General features: G+C 39.6%; 2 protein-coding genes across 2 annotated transcripts in view; one reads left to right on the top strand and one right to left on the bottom strand.

The window, feature by feature from the left end:
• The window catches only part of LOC144374723 (uncharacterized), a gene marked incomplete at its 3' end in the record, with an annotated part of 159,020 nt that overhangs the window by 128,049 nt on the left and 15,512 nt on the right, over positions 1 to 15,459 (top strand). The window lies entirely within an intron of this gene.
• Positions 4,647 to 5,600, bottom strand: LOC144374721 (vomeronasal type-1 receptor 94-like). The gene has a single exon (XM_078037468.1). It carries the CDS (start codon positions 5,598 to 5,600, stop codon positions 4,647 to 4,649), a length of 954 nt encoding a protein of 317 aa, XP_077893594.1.

A 15,459-nucleotide genomic window follows, 5' to 3' on the forward strand; every position in this document is an offset into this window, starting at 1 on the left:
CCTTCTAAGGTCTTTGAAACTTGGAAAAATTACACAGAGTACAGAGTCACTTATATCCATAGTATTTCTATTTGAGTTATGATATGGTCAAAAAAACACAAATGACAATGGCACTTTGCATTTAAACTGCCAGAAAGCAGGAGGTTGTCTTAAAAGCAGATGATGCTCTCCAAAATCAGCTCATCAGAGGCCATGAATAACAATGAAAGCACGTTGCTCTCAGAGACCCTGGAACCCAGAAGACAATGAGACCATATTTAAAAAAAATTAAATTTGTTTTAATTAGTTACACATGACAGTAGAAAACATTTATGCACTTTGGTATTTTCTACATAAATGGGATACATTTTTTTTCTCATTTTTTCTGAGTGTACATGTTGCAGAATCGTATTGGACGTGCAATCACATATATACATACAGTAATAATGTCAGTTTCATTCTACTATCTTTCTACCCCCACATCCCCTCCATATCTTAAAAGTGTAAAAAAAAAATAAACAACTCTTTTCCTCCAAATGTTATACATGAAGACCAAATATTTTTCAAGAATAGAGTTGAAAATGACATTTTCCAGATACAGAAACCTGGATGTATTTCTCCACAGGGCATACACAAATAGAATATGTCCAGGATCCAGATAAATCAAAACAGAAGTTGTCCAGGATTCGGATTAATGATAAATGATGAGAACCTATACCTGTGGATCGAAGGGAAGCATCAAATGCATGAGAAATGGCCAGGAGAACCCAAGACACTATGTTTGATCTGGGTGGCAAAAAATGGCAGCAGATATGTGTCCATCCATCCCTTCTGCTCAGATCCTGTTCTTTATTGGACTTTGCTTACAAAACACAAGTACAATGGTGATGTATATCAGAATTTCTCGAGGGCCGTGACAGGCATCCAACCAGGCACAGGGCACCTTCCACAGTCATGGTGACCTTTCCCTTTTATATCATCACCCTCCTGACTGTTGTGACAGGACCTCACCTCATGGTAGCTCTGATTGGCATTTCCTTGAGAACTGATGGATGTTGAGCATCTTTTCTTTGCTCGTTGGCTACATACGTGTTTTTGCTTGGGTGAGATATCTATTCATATCTCGTGCTGTTTTTAATGAAGTTATTATTTTTTATTAAGTTCTGAGGTTTTAATAAAGGTTAACTTTTTGGGGTGCTGGGGACTGAACCCTGGGCCTTGTGCTTACAAGGCAAACACTCTACCAACTGAGCTATATCCCCAGCCGCAAACGTTGAAAATCAACCTCTTTCCTGATATATGATCTGAAAATGTAATCTTCATCCTGTGTGTTGTCTATTGACAGCTGATTGTTCACCTTCCTGTACAGAACTATTGTAGTTTCATGTCATCATATTGCTGACTTTGTAGCCTGTACTTTGGGTGTGATATCCCAGAAAATCATTTTCTTTTCCAATGTCATGAAGATTTCCAACTGTTCTCTTTTGGCACAGATTCAGGTCTCACATCTACGCTTTCAAAACATCTCGACTTGATCTTTGTGTGTGCCATAGGAAAAGGGTCCATCATTTTTCTTTTGCATACAAATATCTGTTGACAAGACTATTTATACTACATTGGCTATATATGGCAGTGCTTTGAAAGATGTTTTCATGACGTTGTATGAGGATGTTTATCAAGGCACCCCATTCTGTTCCACAAGTTTATAGGTTTACTATTAAGTAACTATACCATAATGTGTTTTTTTCATTCTTTCTTTTCTATTTCTTTTGTACGCATGTGTGGTTTTCAAGTGTTGGTGATGAACCCCAGGGCCTGTAAATGCTAGGCAAGTGCTACATCTCCAAGTTCCATCCCCCGCCCTAACACACTGTTTTAATTACTATAGCTTCATAATATATTTAAAAATTGGGTGTGGTTCCATCAGCTTTGTTGTTTATCAGGGTTGATCTACATATTTAGGATCTGGTAGGGTGGCATGTAGATTTTAGCTACCTCGTTTCCTATTTCTATAAAATATTCTTCTGAGATTTGGATAGAGATTGCATCTGTACATAACTCTGATTGTATGGACATTTTGATATTGACTCTTTGCATCATGAATATGATGAATGGTTCCTCTAATTTATGTTTGCTTTAATTTATGGCATCGTTATACTTTCTGGGTACAAGTGTTTTCTTTCATTGGCCAAGTTCATGCCTCGGTATTTTGCTCTTTATAATGGTTTATTATGGGGATTGTTCTCTGAGACAAAGCAGAATTCTTGGGATGTTGCCTCTGTGTTCTGCTGAATGCCTGTCAGAATCCTGAAAGAAATTCTGTGGGATCTTTAGTGTTTATACATAAATGAACATGTCACTCCTGAGACAATGTCTCTCCTTCCTTGGAATTTGTATGCTATTGGGTGTTCCTATAGATGATCTGCATGTACTGAGCCACCTGTGTCCCACAGATAAACCCCAGATCTTCACCATGGATGATGCTTTCAATTTGGAGAAGATCAAGATGGTTTGGTGCTAATTGTTTAATGTGTAGCCCTCCATCATGAATTTCTGTGTATCTGGGCTCCTTTTTGGAGGGGTGGGGTGTCTTGGGTTACTGGTTCACTCTCCTCCATCAATAGTTGCTTTGTTCCACTTTCCAAGCTCAGTGTTCTGAAGTTGTGTGTGTCTAGGGTTCTCTTTTTTAAATCTTGTTGTGAATGGAGATGTGTTTCTTCAAGTCTCTGTGACATCCTCCTGATGCACCCCCCAAGTTCTAGTAGGTGGTACTTTGATTTTCGTTTTTCTCAAGAAAATTTCTTATTCCACTTGTGAATTCTCCATGTGTGACTAGTTAAAAGATGTTGTTTATCTCCACATAGTTGGCATGGACAGTTTTAAGTCTTTAATTTATATTCATTCTATGGTGCTTGTTGATATACTTGACGGGATATCAGTGTCCTTAAGATTGAGGAGGCTTGTTTGTGACCTGGTGTGTGTCCTCTTGTGAACACTGATCTCAGCACATCAGAGTCGTGTTTTCTGCCCTTGGTGGGATGTTCTACGTGTCTCTTGGATCCTTTTGTCCTGGTTTACAGCTAACCTTCATGTGAAGTCTTAAGATTGTGTTGCTGTCATTGTGATTTCAGCCACCCAATATCAATTGATTGAGGAGTTTAATTGATTCAAACTTAACACCTATTCATGATAACTTAAACAGCCACTTTGTTCTGTCCTGTAATCCTTTGGACCCCTTTCTCCTCTTTTCTATGTTCCTTTTCTGATTTTAAAAATGTTTGGTCTCATATTCTTTGCTTCCTTTACTACTTACATTTTTATAAAGACATTCTATTTGAGAGTATTTTATATTTGGCTAATTTTTCTAATTAAATAAAATATATGACAAGTACATAATTTTTATAGTACTGCTATCATGATTGGTAAACTCCATGTGACTTACTGTCTGAACCTTGTGTTCTGACTGCATGCACCTCTCACCCAGAAAGCCTCAACATGGGAGCTACCCACTGCGATGCTGAACATCTTTAGAAGGCTGAGAGACCAAGAGTGGCGTGTAACAGCATCCGCATGGAGAACACCTCTCCTGGGAGAGGCTGAGATCAGAAGTGAGCTTCTCAAAACCAATCTTCACATCCCTGGGACAAATCAGCTCAGATGTTTCAAAGCTCATCAAATAACCCTGTGGCGCGTTTAGAGTCTTATCCCTTACTTTATAGTTTAAGAAAGAATGTTTTCCACAACTGAGTTGATAATTAAAATAATTTTATGAGGATAAAATGTATACAACATAAACATTCTGACCACTTTTCAGCATTCAGTAGAGTGGCCTGGAATCTATTCAGATTATTGCACAACAGTCACCACCACCCATGACAGCATTCACTTCCTAACTGAATAGAGGTTCTCCACATACCAAGGGATAGTGCCCCGCTGCCCCCTCTCTTGGTCTCTGGGATGCTTTTGTGTTCCTGCTCTGTCACTCTGCCCACTCCAACTCCCACCATCTTTAAGTACATTTATACAATGTTTGTTCTTTTGCGACTAAACCGACTTCACTGAGTATAGTAACTTTAGGACTCAGCTATGCAGCCCTCTGTTCCAGAATATTTTCAATTTTAAGGTCATTGCGTATTGTTTACATTTTCTTATGGTTGTAGATGTTGAGTTGTTTTTAAGTTCAAATATTTAAAGCATGGTTTTAGGAGCAGTGATGTGAAAATGACTATTTGATTCCCTGCATGTAAAATGGGTGTGTGTGTGCCTTTGAGTGTGTATTGTTTGTGTGCTGGATCATGTGATATTTTGTGGTAGAATATGTTTACAAATGTAGTTAGGAAAAATACAGATAATGGAAATGATGCAATATTTGAAAACCATTGGAACTGTGGTTTATCTAAAAAGAGTTTGTAATAACCAAGGTTATGACAAGTGACATCCAACTCACACGCCCCTATTAAGGATCCAGCGAGAAATATGACATTGCCATAATATCTCAGAGAGGCACATGGTTTGGCTTTCATTGATGTAATTGTCATCCCTGCATGTCCAAGTGGATGATTTAACAGAGGAAACGAGACTTTGCATTGCATTTAAACCAAAGATTCTAAACACTCTGTCATGATAAATCACTCCAAATTCAGCGCAATTTCTTGCCTTAACAGAACTTATTCACCACTGCCTACTGAAATGTTTACAGTCTTCTCCAACATGTATCTGAAAATAACAATTATACGTTTTGCAGTACAAATAAACACCAAAGGACTGAACGAGGCATAGCTATGGGTCACGAGGATCTGGATACAGTAAAATATTGGATCATCTTTCAGTGTGATTCTTGCATAGGAGACTATGCTGTCCAAGATGGACATGACCACGAAGCAACTCATGAGCAGCAGGATTGTCTGGGTGGCCCTCAGTTCTGGGGATGACACTGGAGACAGGCTGCTGCTGTGGAGATGTTGGGACTGCCTCTTGTGCCTGCACAGGAGAGCCACCATGTATCCATTGGAGAAGGCCATGATTCCTATAAAGGAGACTTCCCTGAAGGTCAGCAGGGTGGACAAGCTGTGCCGGAGGAAGAAGGTCATGGGAATGAAGGAGCAGGATTCTGTGATGTACATAAAGTTGTTTGAGGTCCAATTGGGGGTAGCAGCAATGGAGATGAAGAGATGACTACTGAAGGATGAGTAGATGACCCACAGGAAGAGAAGGAAACACAGGTTGTGAAGAGAGGATTTATGTTTGAACCTTGCCAAGCAGGAGCTCCTGGGGCTGAGGGTGATGGCTTGGAGGACACTCAGCAGGCAGGTGGCACAGATGGAGAAGCCCCTCATCAACCTGTACAGGTAGATGAGCAATTTACAAGTCAGGTCATCCCACCTTCCCCCCTGAGGTATAAAAATGTCCGAAGCTATGAAGCCATTGATGAGCAGAATTGCCAGGTGGATCAGGGCCAGGAGACCAATGGGCAGGTCAGTGGGCTTAGGTCTGTGCCCAGTAATGTGCAAGGAGATATGAATGAGGAGAAGAAGAGCATTGGCTATGACCCCAATGCCAGTCACGGTGTACACGGTGTTTCTTATGTGAATATTACTGTACAGTCTGTTGGCTTTGTTCATCTTACAAGGGAAAGAAAAATATGGTGACCACAGTAACTCACAAAAATGTCTTTTTTTTTTTGCAAATCTGACCTCCTTCATCAATCTCAAATGAACACCAGTTCCATTAAGAAAAACAGAAAATTCATCCAACTGTATTTTTATTCCACATGAAAATTCAGTTCTGGTGCCGGGCAGAATGGTGTCTGCCTGAAATCCCAATGACCCCAGACGCTGAGGCAGGAGGATCACAAGAGTAAAGACAGTCTGGGAGTATTAGTGAGACCCTGTTTCAAAATACAGAATAAAGTTGTAACTTGGTGCTGGTGAACTTGCCTACCAGGCAGCCCCCAGCACAAAATTAAAAAAAAAAAACAAACTATGTTCTATTCACACCCTGGAGAATGCATCTCCATGCACCACCTTATCTCCATACCTTCCAATATCACTGGGACCTCCACAGCAGCATACATATTGATATTTCAGTTTTCTTGTACATTAAGAATTGTCATCCAGGTGCCATGGTGCACTCATGTAATCCCAGTGGCTCGGGAGGCTGATATGAGACAATGGCAAGTTCAATGCTGATGTCACCAAGTTAGCAAAGACCTAAGCAACTTCCTGAGACCCTGTTGTCTCAAAATTAAAAATAAAAAGTGCCAGGGATTTTTTTTTAAATGGGGCCACGTCATGGCTCAAAAGAAGTGCCATCTATCTTAGAATATACTTCTTTCCTATTTTCTCATGTCTGAGGTTGTCTGGGGCAAGATAGGAGCTTACTTGATTTGCCTTTTTGTGATCTTGTCTGTCAGGTGCATAATAGGAGATCTACAAATTGGGCCAAATTGCAGGGGTTGATTGCAAGAAACTGGAAGTGAGACCCTCCCAAACATGAGTGTGCACAGACTAGACCTGCACGGAGTTACTTCAGGTCAGCACCATGTTAACACTGGCTTATTTCCCACCATACCAAATTTTTGTAATATATAAACAATGTTGGTGTGAACTTTGTTGTCGGACTGATTGAAGTTTCGAGTCGGAGCTGCCATTTACCACAACTTCTTATTATGCAACTTGGGATGCTGAGGTCCAGTCATCTCAGCTGTTTACATAAAGAGTCCTGTTATGTGGATCCTGCAGAGACTATTTGGGAAAAAGTATAGTGTGCCTACAAACTTTGGAAGTGTTTGTGGCACATAATGAGCTCTCCAGAAATGTTGGCTTCTAATCTTATTATCATACAGTACTTCATTCACAAGACTTGGGAGAATCAATGCAGTTCCTTTAATAACAGATCAGCTCTGTCCCTTCCTGAAAGAAAGACAAGAAAGAAATTACCGCAGGGTGTGAGGGTGCACACCTGTAATCCCAGCAGGTCAGGAACCTGAGCGTGGAGGATGTGAGTTTAAAGCCAGCCTCAGACACTTACACAGGCTTTAAGCAACTCAGCAAGACCCTGTGTCTAATTAAAATATGAAAATAGGTGGAGATGTGGCTCAGTGGTTAATTGCTCCTGTGTTCAAAATCTAGTTTAAAAAATAGAAAAACCAACATAGTAGAATATTTGCACAATCCTGTTGTGAGGACTCGAAATTTTATGTCGGTCCTTGGAATCCTCTGAGGTGGCTACACATGTCACATTTTTGTTCATCCTCCAGCCAGAATAACTAGATTATGTTAGAATATTCTGGAAAAATTACCAAGAGCATAGTTATTTTTTTCCTTTTAGGACTTTACAATCAGAGTAGTAAATAGAACTATATTTAAAACAGACTCGGTGCTGTTTTAAAACAGAGTTGGTGTTTCAAAGTTTTAATTAAAGACACGTGTCCAGCCCACTCCTGAAAGATGAGCTCTAAGATGCTATCTCTATTACAAGTTCAAAGTGACATTTTTCTGTAATCAAATGCCCAAGACTGAAATTTATGTTGGAGAATTTGTTGAATGATCTACTGGAACAACATTTCTTGGAGAGTGTGTGCAATGCTTTTTAGGTTTTGTACATGAGTAAGAACATGCAGTGTTTGTCTAAAAGGGAAATTCTCTATACCATTAGGGAAAAAGTTCTTTATTTCCCAGATGTGGTGATCAGGAAAAATACAATTTTATTCTTCCACTTATTCAGTATATTCAGGATTGCTACCATGACAAGCCCAGAAATGACACTAGGAAGATCTTTCACAAGGCACACATGATCACAGGCACAGATGTTATTCCCTTTTATCTTTATACATAAAATTACATATATCTGTTCTTATCACAACTGTTTCATGTAGGTTAAATATATGCTGATGAAGCTTTAAAGAATAACTTAAACATCTATTTTTAACTATAATCATTTGTGTACAACATTTTTAAATAAAAATTTAAAATTTTAGTTCTAAAATTGTGTTCTCTTTTATAGAGAGGGACATTTATATGAAATGGTGACTTTGCTTCCATTGTGTTTAATTCATGTTAAAACATGTGCAAGGCTAGCACACAGCATCGTAAAACCCTTTCAGTAACAAGTTTAAATCACCGCAAATTGGAGCATTCAAGGACAAGATTTTCAGTCTTACTTCAAAAAATGTACTCGTGCAAACAGGAAAGTTTTAGGAAAAGTAGGAATGAGAATAAGTTAGGAATTTTCAAAAATATTTCAAAATTAAGACCCCAGTTCATTGTTGCTTTAAAATGACCAGAAAATTTTATTTGTCTGAAGGCAAAACTGCACAGTAGCAGAATGAAAAACGAGTCTCCTTTCTCCAGAGCATGAAAGAGAGTGAGCAAACACTTTCAACAACAGAAATGGTGTAGACCCATGAGCAATTTTTTATATATGAATCTATCCAGCTGTGAACAAAGAGTTTATTTTTCCTATCAGCAATTGAACCGAGGACTCCTCAACCACTGATACACAGCCTGAGCCCCATTCTCTTTTTTATTTTGAAATAGAGTCTCACTAAGTTGCTGAGGGCCTTGCTAATTTCCTGAGGTTAGCTTTAAATTCACAATCCTGCTGCCTCAGCCTCCAGGACCCTAGGATTCCCGTGCCCATCCTTTATCTAAATTTCAGATCATATCATAATGTAAAAGAAAATCATACATCCAATACAGAAAAAATGATTCACTGAAATATCATACAATATGTAAGTGACTTTAAAAAGTATGTAGCTACATCTGTGTTAACAGCTCAGTGACATTAGTATAAGTTCTGGTGAATAAGAACTCTTTATAAAAATGAGATAAAAGAAATTGTCCAGCATGTCCTCTCCCAGCCATCACACCTGCCACTCACACCTGTCTAGCACAGAAGAGCCCAGAGGCTCAGTACCAGGATGAAACTTTCTGCTTCCCTGCAGGGTAATCAAGGGGCCTCCTAACCTGTGGCTCTTAGCAATGTGATGGTATTCAGTTAACATGCTGTTCAAAGCAAACTACATTAGAAAGACTGCACCTTTCATGGAGAGGGACATAAGTCATAGGGGAAGTAACGTGGCCCAGGTGCAGTGGTGCACACCTGTTATCCCAGAAGTTTGGGAGGCTGAGACAAAAGGATCACAAGTTTGAGGCAAGCCTCAGCAACTTAAAGAGGCCCTAAGCACCTTAGGGAGACCCTGTATCTAAATAAAATATGAAAAGTGCTGGGGTTGTGGTTCAAGAGTCCAGCACTCCACTGGGCTTCATCCCAGATACCAAAATAAAATAATAATACCAGCAGCAGCAAAGGATCACACTTTGATTCACGGTTGCCACCTAGTTAAACTTCACCATGATTCCCATTGCTAAAGTAAGATGGACAAGTGAAATTTGGGAGGGGGACTCATCCTGCTTTAAGTGGGTTAGGATCTCAGGAAACATTGGGCAGGAAGTTCTTCTCTGTGGCAGAGATCTAGCTGGAAAAGTCTGAAGAGCACTAGGGAGAAACAGCTTGCCCATCAGGGAGGGCACAGCCACCCACAGCCAGGTGCCCTGCTGGGTGATGAGCCACTGTGACGTATATAAGCTACAGGATCCAGAAGGAGAAAATCCTGGAGAATATTTGGCTGAATCAATGGCAGCTATTTACGGAAAATAAGGCTGAAAATAATCCATTGTTTCTGTAAATTGGAAAGATTTAAGTACAGCTCAGGTTTCACACTTACAGACAGACCCTAAGAATATTTTAAATTCTGTATTCAGAATCATTAAAAGAAAAATTAGTCTTCTAACAACAATAGGAAACAGCAGACTAGTTCCATCACAGACCCTAAGCTGTCATCACTGGGTAACCCAAACTTACCTGCAGGAGGATCTGTTCGCTTGATGACCTGAGGCAAGTCCAGTTTGCTTTAGGAAGACGAAAAGCAGATAGATTAATTTTTTTTTCTGGAAGTGAATTTGCATGAAATAGGACCTGAAAATACAAACCAGGACAGAATGAGTTTAGGATGTGGGGGAAAGGCACACTCATACACTGCTGGTGGGACTGCAAATTAGTGCAGCCAATCTGAAAAGCAGTATGGAGATTCCTTGGAAATCTGGGAATGGAACCACCATTTGACCCAGATATTCCTCTTCTCAGTTTATAACCAAAGGAATTAAAAACAGCACACTACAGGGACAGAGCCACACCAGTGTTTATAGCAGCACATTTTATAATAGCTAAACTGTGGAGCCAACCTAGATGCCCTTCAGTGGATGAATGGATAAAAAAAAATGTGGCATATATAATCAAAGGCCTTTGTGAAATTTTCATTATTACAGAGAGGGCAAACAGAATTTTTAAATGAATAATGAAAAGAATAAAGATTAATGGACACAAATATTATTCTTACCTAGCTATGGATAATAATGTTACCTTGTCATTGGGGAAGGAGAAGGACAACACAATGGGAATCACTGGTCTTTTTCTGGGATGGTTACACAGGACCACTGTCTTCTCACTTGAAATTTGCTCATGGGCAGAGCACCCACTATGGAGTGGCACCATTCACTTCTAAATTGTGTTATTAAATGTAGGACAAGAAAGATTGTATGGGAAAGTTCAATAGATGTCTGTGGTCATGTGAGGTTGCCCTCATTACCTTCTGGGCCACATAAAATTATGGTTTTTAACTCCTCAGAGTCTAGTAGTCACAGAGCAGTAATATTCTGTTTGTTCAGGAAAGTGAGAGAAGAAAACCTTAGTATATGTAGTACAAAGCAGACAGGCGACTTATTACATTCCTGATAATTGGTTTAGGAGTAAATAACATATCAAACAGGGAAATGCATATATAACATGAGCAATGCTGTAGTTTCAAGGAAAAAAATTAAGTAGAAACCTGAGATAATGGCAATTCCTATTGAAAATAGCCCCTAACTTTCTGTGTCTCAAAGGATGACGCAACTTAGGAAGATCTCCTTCCTCACATTTCACAGAGCACCTTAGTCTTCTTAAATATAGGAGTGAGAGCTGGCTGTCTCAAGCTACCAAAAACCTCACTCCTATACCCAGTTTGCCCCTTGCAACATCCTCATACAGGCCTCAGGTACTCACTCATTATCTCTGTGGAACTGAGAGGCACTTACCTGGACGGATTCTGGGCACTTGGTGCTCCTTAGAAAAACCTGCATGGTTATAAGGAAAGGGTGCTGTGAGCTCATCTCTCTGCAGCCTGCAATTTTAGCATCTCTACTAAGGTGACAAGATCCCACTGGGGAGCACAGAACTATAGAGTCCCCAGTGGAACATTTTGCTTGTCCCCTTGATTTGATTCTATTCTGGATAACAACCATCTGGGGAAAGGTGCTCAAAATTTCCTATGAGTTTTCTTGTCAAAAAAGTGCATCCCAATCTTGTAGACAACTCCAAGTTTTCTTACTTGGATTCAAACTTAAAATAAACCAATATCCTTTCCACATGTTGTGATGCCTGGATTCTGGGGAAGGAGAAGTTCATAGATCCACCTGAGGCTCTGTAGATCCTCTCCCTGTGACTCCATTTTCACATGGGCCACCTGGTTTCCTGACATTCCTGCTCACATACTCCATGATTTTTATACAGAAAATTTCAGAATTCACACTGCATCACAGAAAAATGCTCTTGAAACACAACATAAAAAATAGAGGCAGATGTGGAGGCTGGGCTTGAGGGAGCAGCAGGCAGGTGGCACCTACTTGCAGATGAGGCAGTCTGTCCTGGACTCCACTCTGTTGGGAACCTGAGTGATTATCCCTCAGGCTCATCCTCATCAATGGAGACAGGAAATAGGCTCACTCTTTCTCTGGAAGGAACAATCAAAATGCTTGTTAGTTTCTTATGTAATTCATTTGTTAACTTTTTTTTAAGTTGGACACAATATCATCTTTATTTTATTTATTTATTTTTATGTGGTGCTGAGGATCAAACCCAGGGCCTTGCACATGCTAAGCAAGCACTCTACTGTCAAGCCTCAATGCCACAGTCTGGCTGGGCACAATTCAGGAGCCACTTGTCAAAAGAAATGAACTTTACTTTTAGAACACACACACCACACCACACAGCTCCTCAGGAAAAACTCTCAGAGCCCAACTGCCACCAACGGCTTCCCACAAGCCTCTCAACCTCCCCTATTTCTCCTGCTTTTGAGGCCGATTGGCTGGGTCATGTGGGCAGAGCCAAAAAAAGTCCCCCAATGAGCATCACCGCAGAGAAGCCAATTTGTAGCTCCTTCTAGTGTAGAGAAAATATGTATGTCATGTGTAGTTTTATCTGCTAAATCATTGCCCAAACTGAGGGCTGCAGGCAATCCTGTATGTGCCCTAATATCTCCTATAAAGAATGGATCTTTTCTGTCCCAGATTAGACTTTGTACAGTGGAAAGCAAAGAGAAAACAGTAGAGGAAGGGGAAATCCTACCAGCATTTTCAAGGGATACTATAGAATTAACTAAGTTGGAGCCTCATCCCACATGTTGGAGATTAGGGCCTACTTTTTTTTATTAGATGCAGGGTCTCTGGTTTTATTCCCAGGTCCTTGATCCATTAAAAGAAACTTTAAATCAAAAAAAAGTGAGGAGGGGATATTTTGGCTGCAGGGTGTTCATTCCAGTTGTTAGTTGGTTGGTTTTCTGTTGTTTTTTTGGCATTAGTATGGAACCCAGGGGTGCTTAACCTCTGAGCCCCAGTCGCAGCCTTTTGCATTTTTATTTAGAGACAGGGCCTCACTGAGTTGCCTAGGGCCTCACTAAGTTGCTGAGGCTGGCCTCCAACTTATGATCCTCCTGCCTCAGTCTCCCAAGCTGCTGGAATAACAGTTATGCACCACCCAACCTTGATTCATTCAGGTATTTAATATAAAATGGTTATTTAGGAATACTTTTATGTTTACATAAAATTTACCAAAACAACAGAGGAATTTCCTAAATATCCTCCACCTGGGAAGGAGAAATCCATCCTCCATTTTACAAATTTAGCATTACTGTGTGTACTGGATTGCTACAGCTATCAGATCAGAATACCACAGACTGAGTGCTGAAAAGGTTGGAAATCCATAATGAATTTTCTTAGATTTGCTTCCTCCTGTGTCCTCTCTTTTTTTACTTGCAGATGGCCACCTGAGGTTGTATCCTTTTCTGGTCTCCCTTCTGAGCATTGTCTGAATCCAAATCTTATAAGGACGTGAGTCACACCTTTTTAGGACAAAGCCATGTGAACTCGTGTGAATGTACCATAACTATATTGGTAAGGGTTCTGCCTTCCAATGTTACCTCAGTATCAAGGTCTGAGAGTTAGGACTTGAATGTATAAAGTTTGAGAGTACATGAGTCAGCCTGTGACACAGGGCACCAAACCAAGAACTGACATCAAACACTACCAAATAAGAGTTATCTTTTGAATTTCACAAATTTTTTGTGGGGGTCATTTATTTATGTGCACATAGAAAAGTAAAGTCCAATTCATTCTACTGTCTTCTATATTCAGATTGCCCCTCCCTTTTCATCATTCCCCTTTGACAAATCCAATGTACTTCCATTCTTTCTTACCCACCACTTATTGTGAGATAGCATCCACATACTAGAGAAAGCATTGGTTCTTTAGTTTGAGGAGTTTGAATAACTCCCATTAGCATGACAGTCCCCCATTCCATCCACTGACTGGCAATGCGTATCACTCCTCTTTGTTCAGGTATATTCCATGGTGTGTATTTAGCACATATTTTTCACCCATTCATCTGGTGAAGGACACCTGTGTTGGTTCCACAGTGAGCAATTGTGAGTTGAGCTGATGTTAACATTGATGTGCTTGCATCACTATAGTACGCTGATTCTAAATCCACGTGGTGGTTCCATTCCTAGTTTCCTGAGCAATCTCCACCGTGATTTACAGAGTGGTTGCACCACTTTGCAGTCCCACAGTCATGGGTGAGTGTAACTTTTCCCCCACATCCTCACCAACACTTCTTGTTACTCGTATTCTTTATAATTGCCATTCTGACCTGCATGAGATGAAATCCCGGTATAGTTTTAGTTTGCATTTCTCTATTTGCTAGAAAAAAAAAAACTCAAGAAATATTTAACATTTTTTTCTATATTTGTTGACCATTGTTATTTCTCTCTCTATGAAGTGTCTGCTCATTTTCTTTGCCCATTGATGGATTATTTGTTTTTGTGGTGTTAAGTTTTTTGAGTTATATCCTGGAGATAAGTGCTCTGTCTGAGATGTGGGTGGCAAAGATGTTCTCCCATTTTGTAAATCCTCTCCCCCACATTCTTGATCATTTCCCTTGCTGTAAAAAAGCTTTTGAGTTTTGTTTCATGTCATTTATTTATTCTTGATTGAACTTTTTGCGCTTTAGGAGTTTTATTGAGGAAGTTGATTCCTAAGCCAACATGAGGTAGATTGGGGTCTCTGGGTCTCTGGTCTAATGCTTAAGTTCTTGATCCACTTAGAGTTGGGTTTTGTGCAGGTTGAGTGACAAGGGTTTAATTGCATGTGGCTACATGTGGATTTCCAGTTATTCCCACTCCATTTTTGTGACAGGTTATCATTTCTCCAATGTGTGTTTTCAGTGCTTTTGTCTAGTATGAGGTCACTGTATTTCTGTGGATTCGTCTCTGTGTCTTCTGTTCTTACCATTGGTCTACCTGTCTGCTTGGTGCTCATACACCATGTCGTTTTTGATACTGTAGCTCTGTAGTATAACTTAAGGGTCTGGTATTGTGATGTTTCCTGCTTCATTTTTCTTGCTAAGGATTGGTTTGACTATGCTGGGCCTCTTGTGTTTTCCAAATGAATGTTATGACTGATTATTTCTATTTCTATGGAAAATGTTACTGGGATTTTAATAGGAACTCTTTTCAATCTGTGTAGCACTTGTGGTAGTATGGCCATTTTGACAATGTTAATTCTGCCTCTTTAAGATCAAGGAAGATCTTTCCATCTCCTGAGGTATTCTTCAATTTTATTCTTTAGAGTTCTGTGTTTTTCTTGTTAAATTCTTTTATCTCTTTTGATTGATTCCCAAATATATATATTTTGAGGCTACTGTGAATGGGGTAGTTTTCCTAATTTCTTTTTCAGTCAATTCATCACTGATGTATAGGAATGCAATTGAATTATAGGTGTTGATTTTACATCCCGCTACTTTGCTAAATTCATTTGTGAGTTCTAGAAGTTTTCTAGTGGAGATTTTTGTTTTCTCTAAATATAGAATCATGTGATCAGCAAATAAGGATACTTTGAGTTCTTCTTTTTCTCTTCATGTTTCTTTAATTTCTTTCTTCTGTCCCTTGCTCTGGCTAGAGTTTCAAGATGATGTTGAATAACAAGTGCTGAAACAGGCATTTATCTTGTACCAGTATTTCAAGAGAATATGTTTTCAATCTTTCCATTTAGGATGATGTTGGCATTGGGTTTAGTATATATGGGTTTTACAATACATGTTCCTTATATC

Source organism: Ictidomys tridecemlineatus, unplaced genomic scaffold, assembly GCF_052094955.1.
Source record: "Ictidomys tridecemlineatus isolate mIctTri1 unplaced genomic scaffold, mIctTri1.hap1 Scaffold_843, whole genome shotgun sequence".
Classification (NCBI taxonomy): Eukaryota; Metazoa; Chordata; class Mammalia; order Rodentia; family Sciuridae; genus Ictidomys; species Ictidomys tridecemlineatus.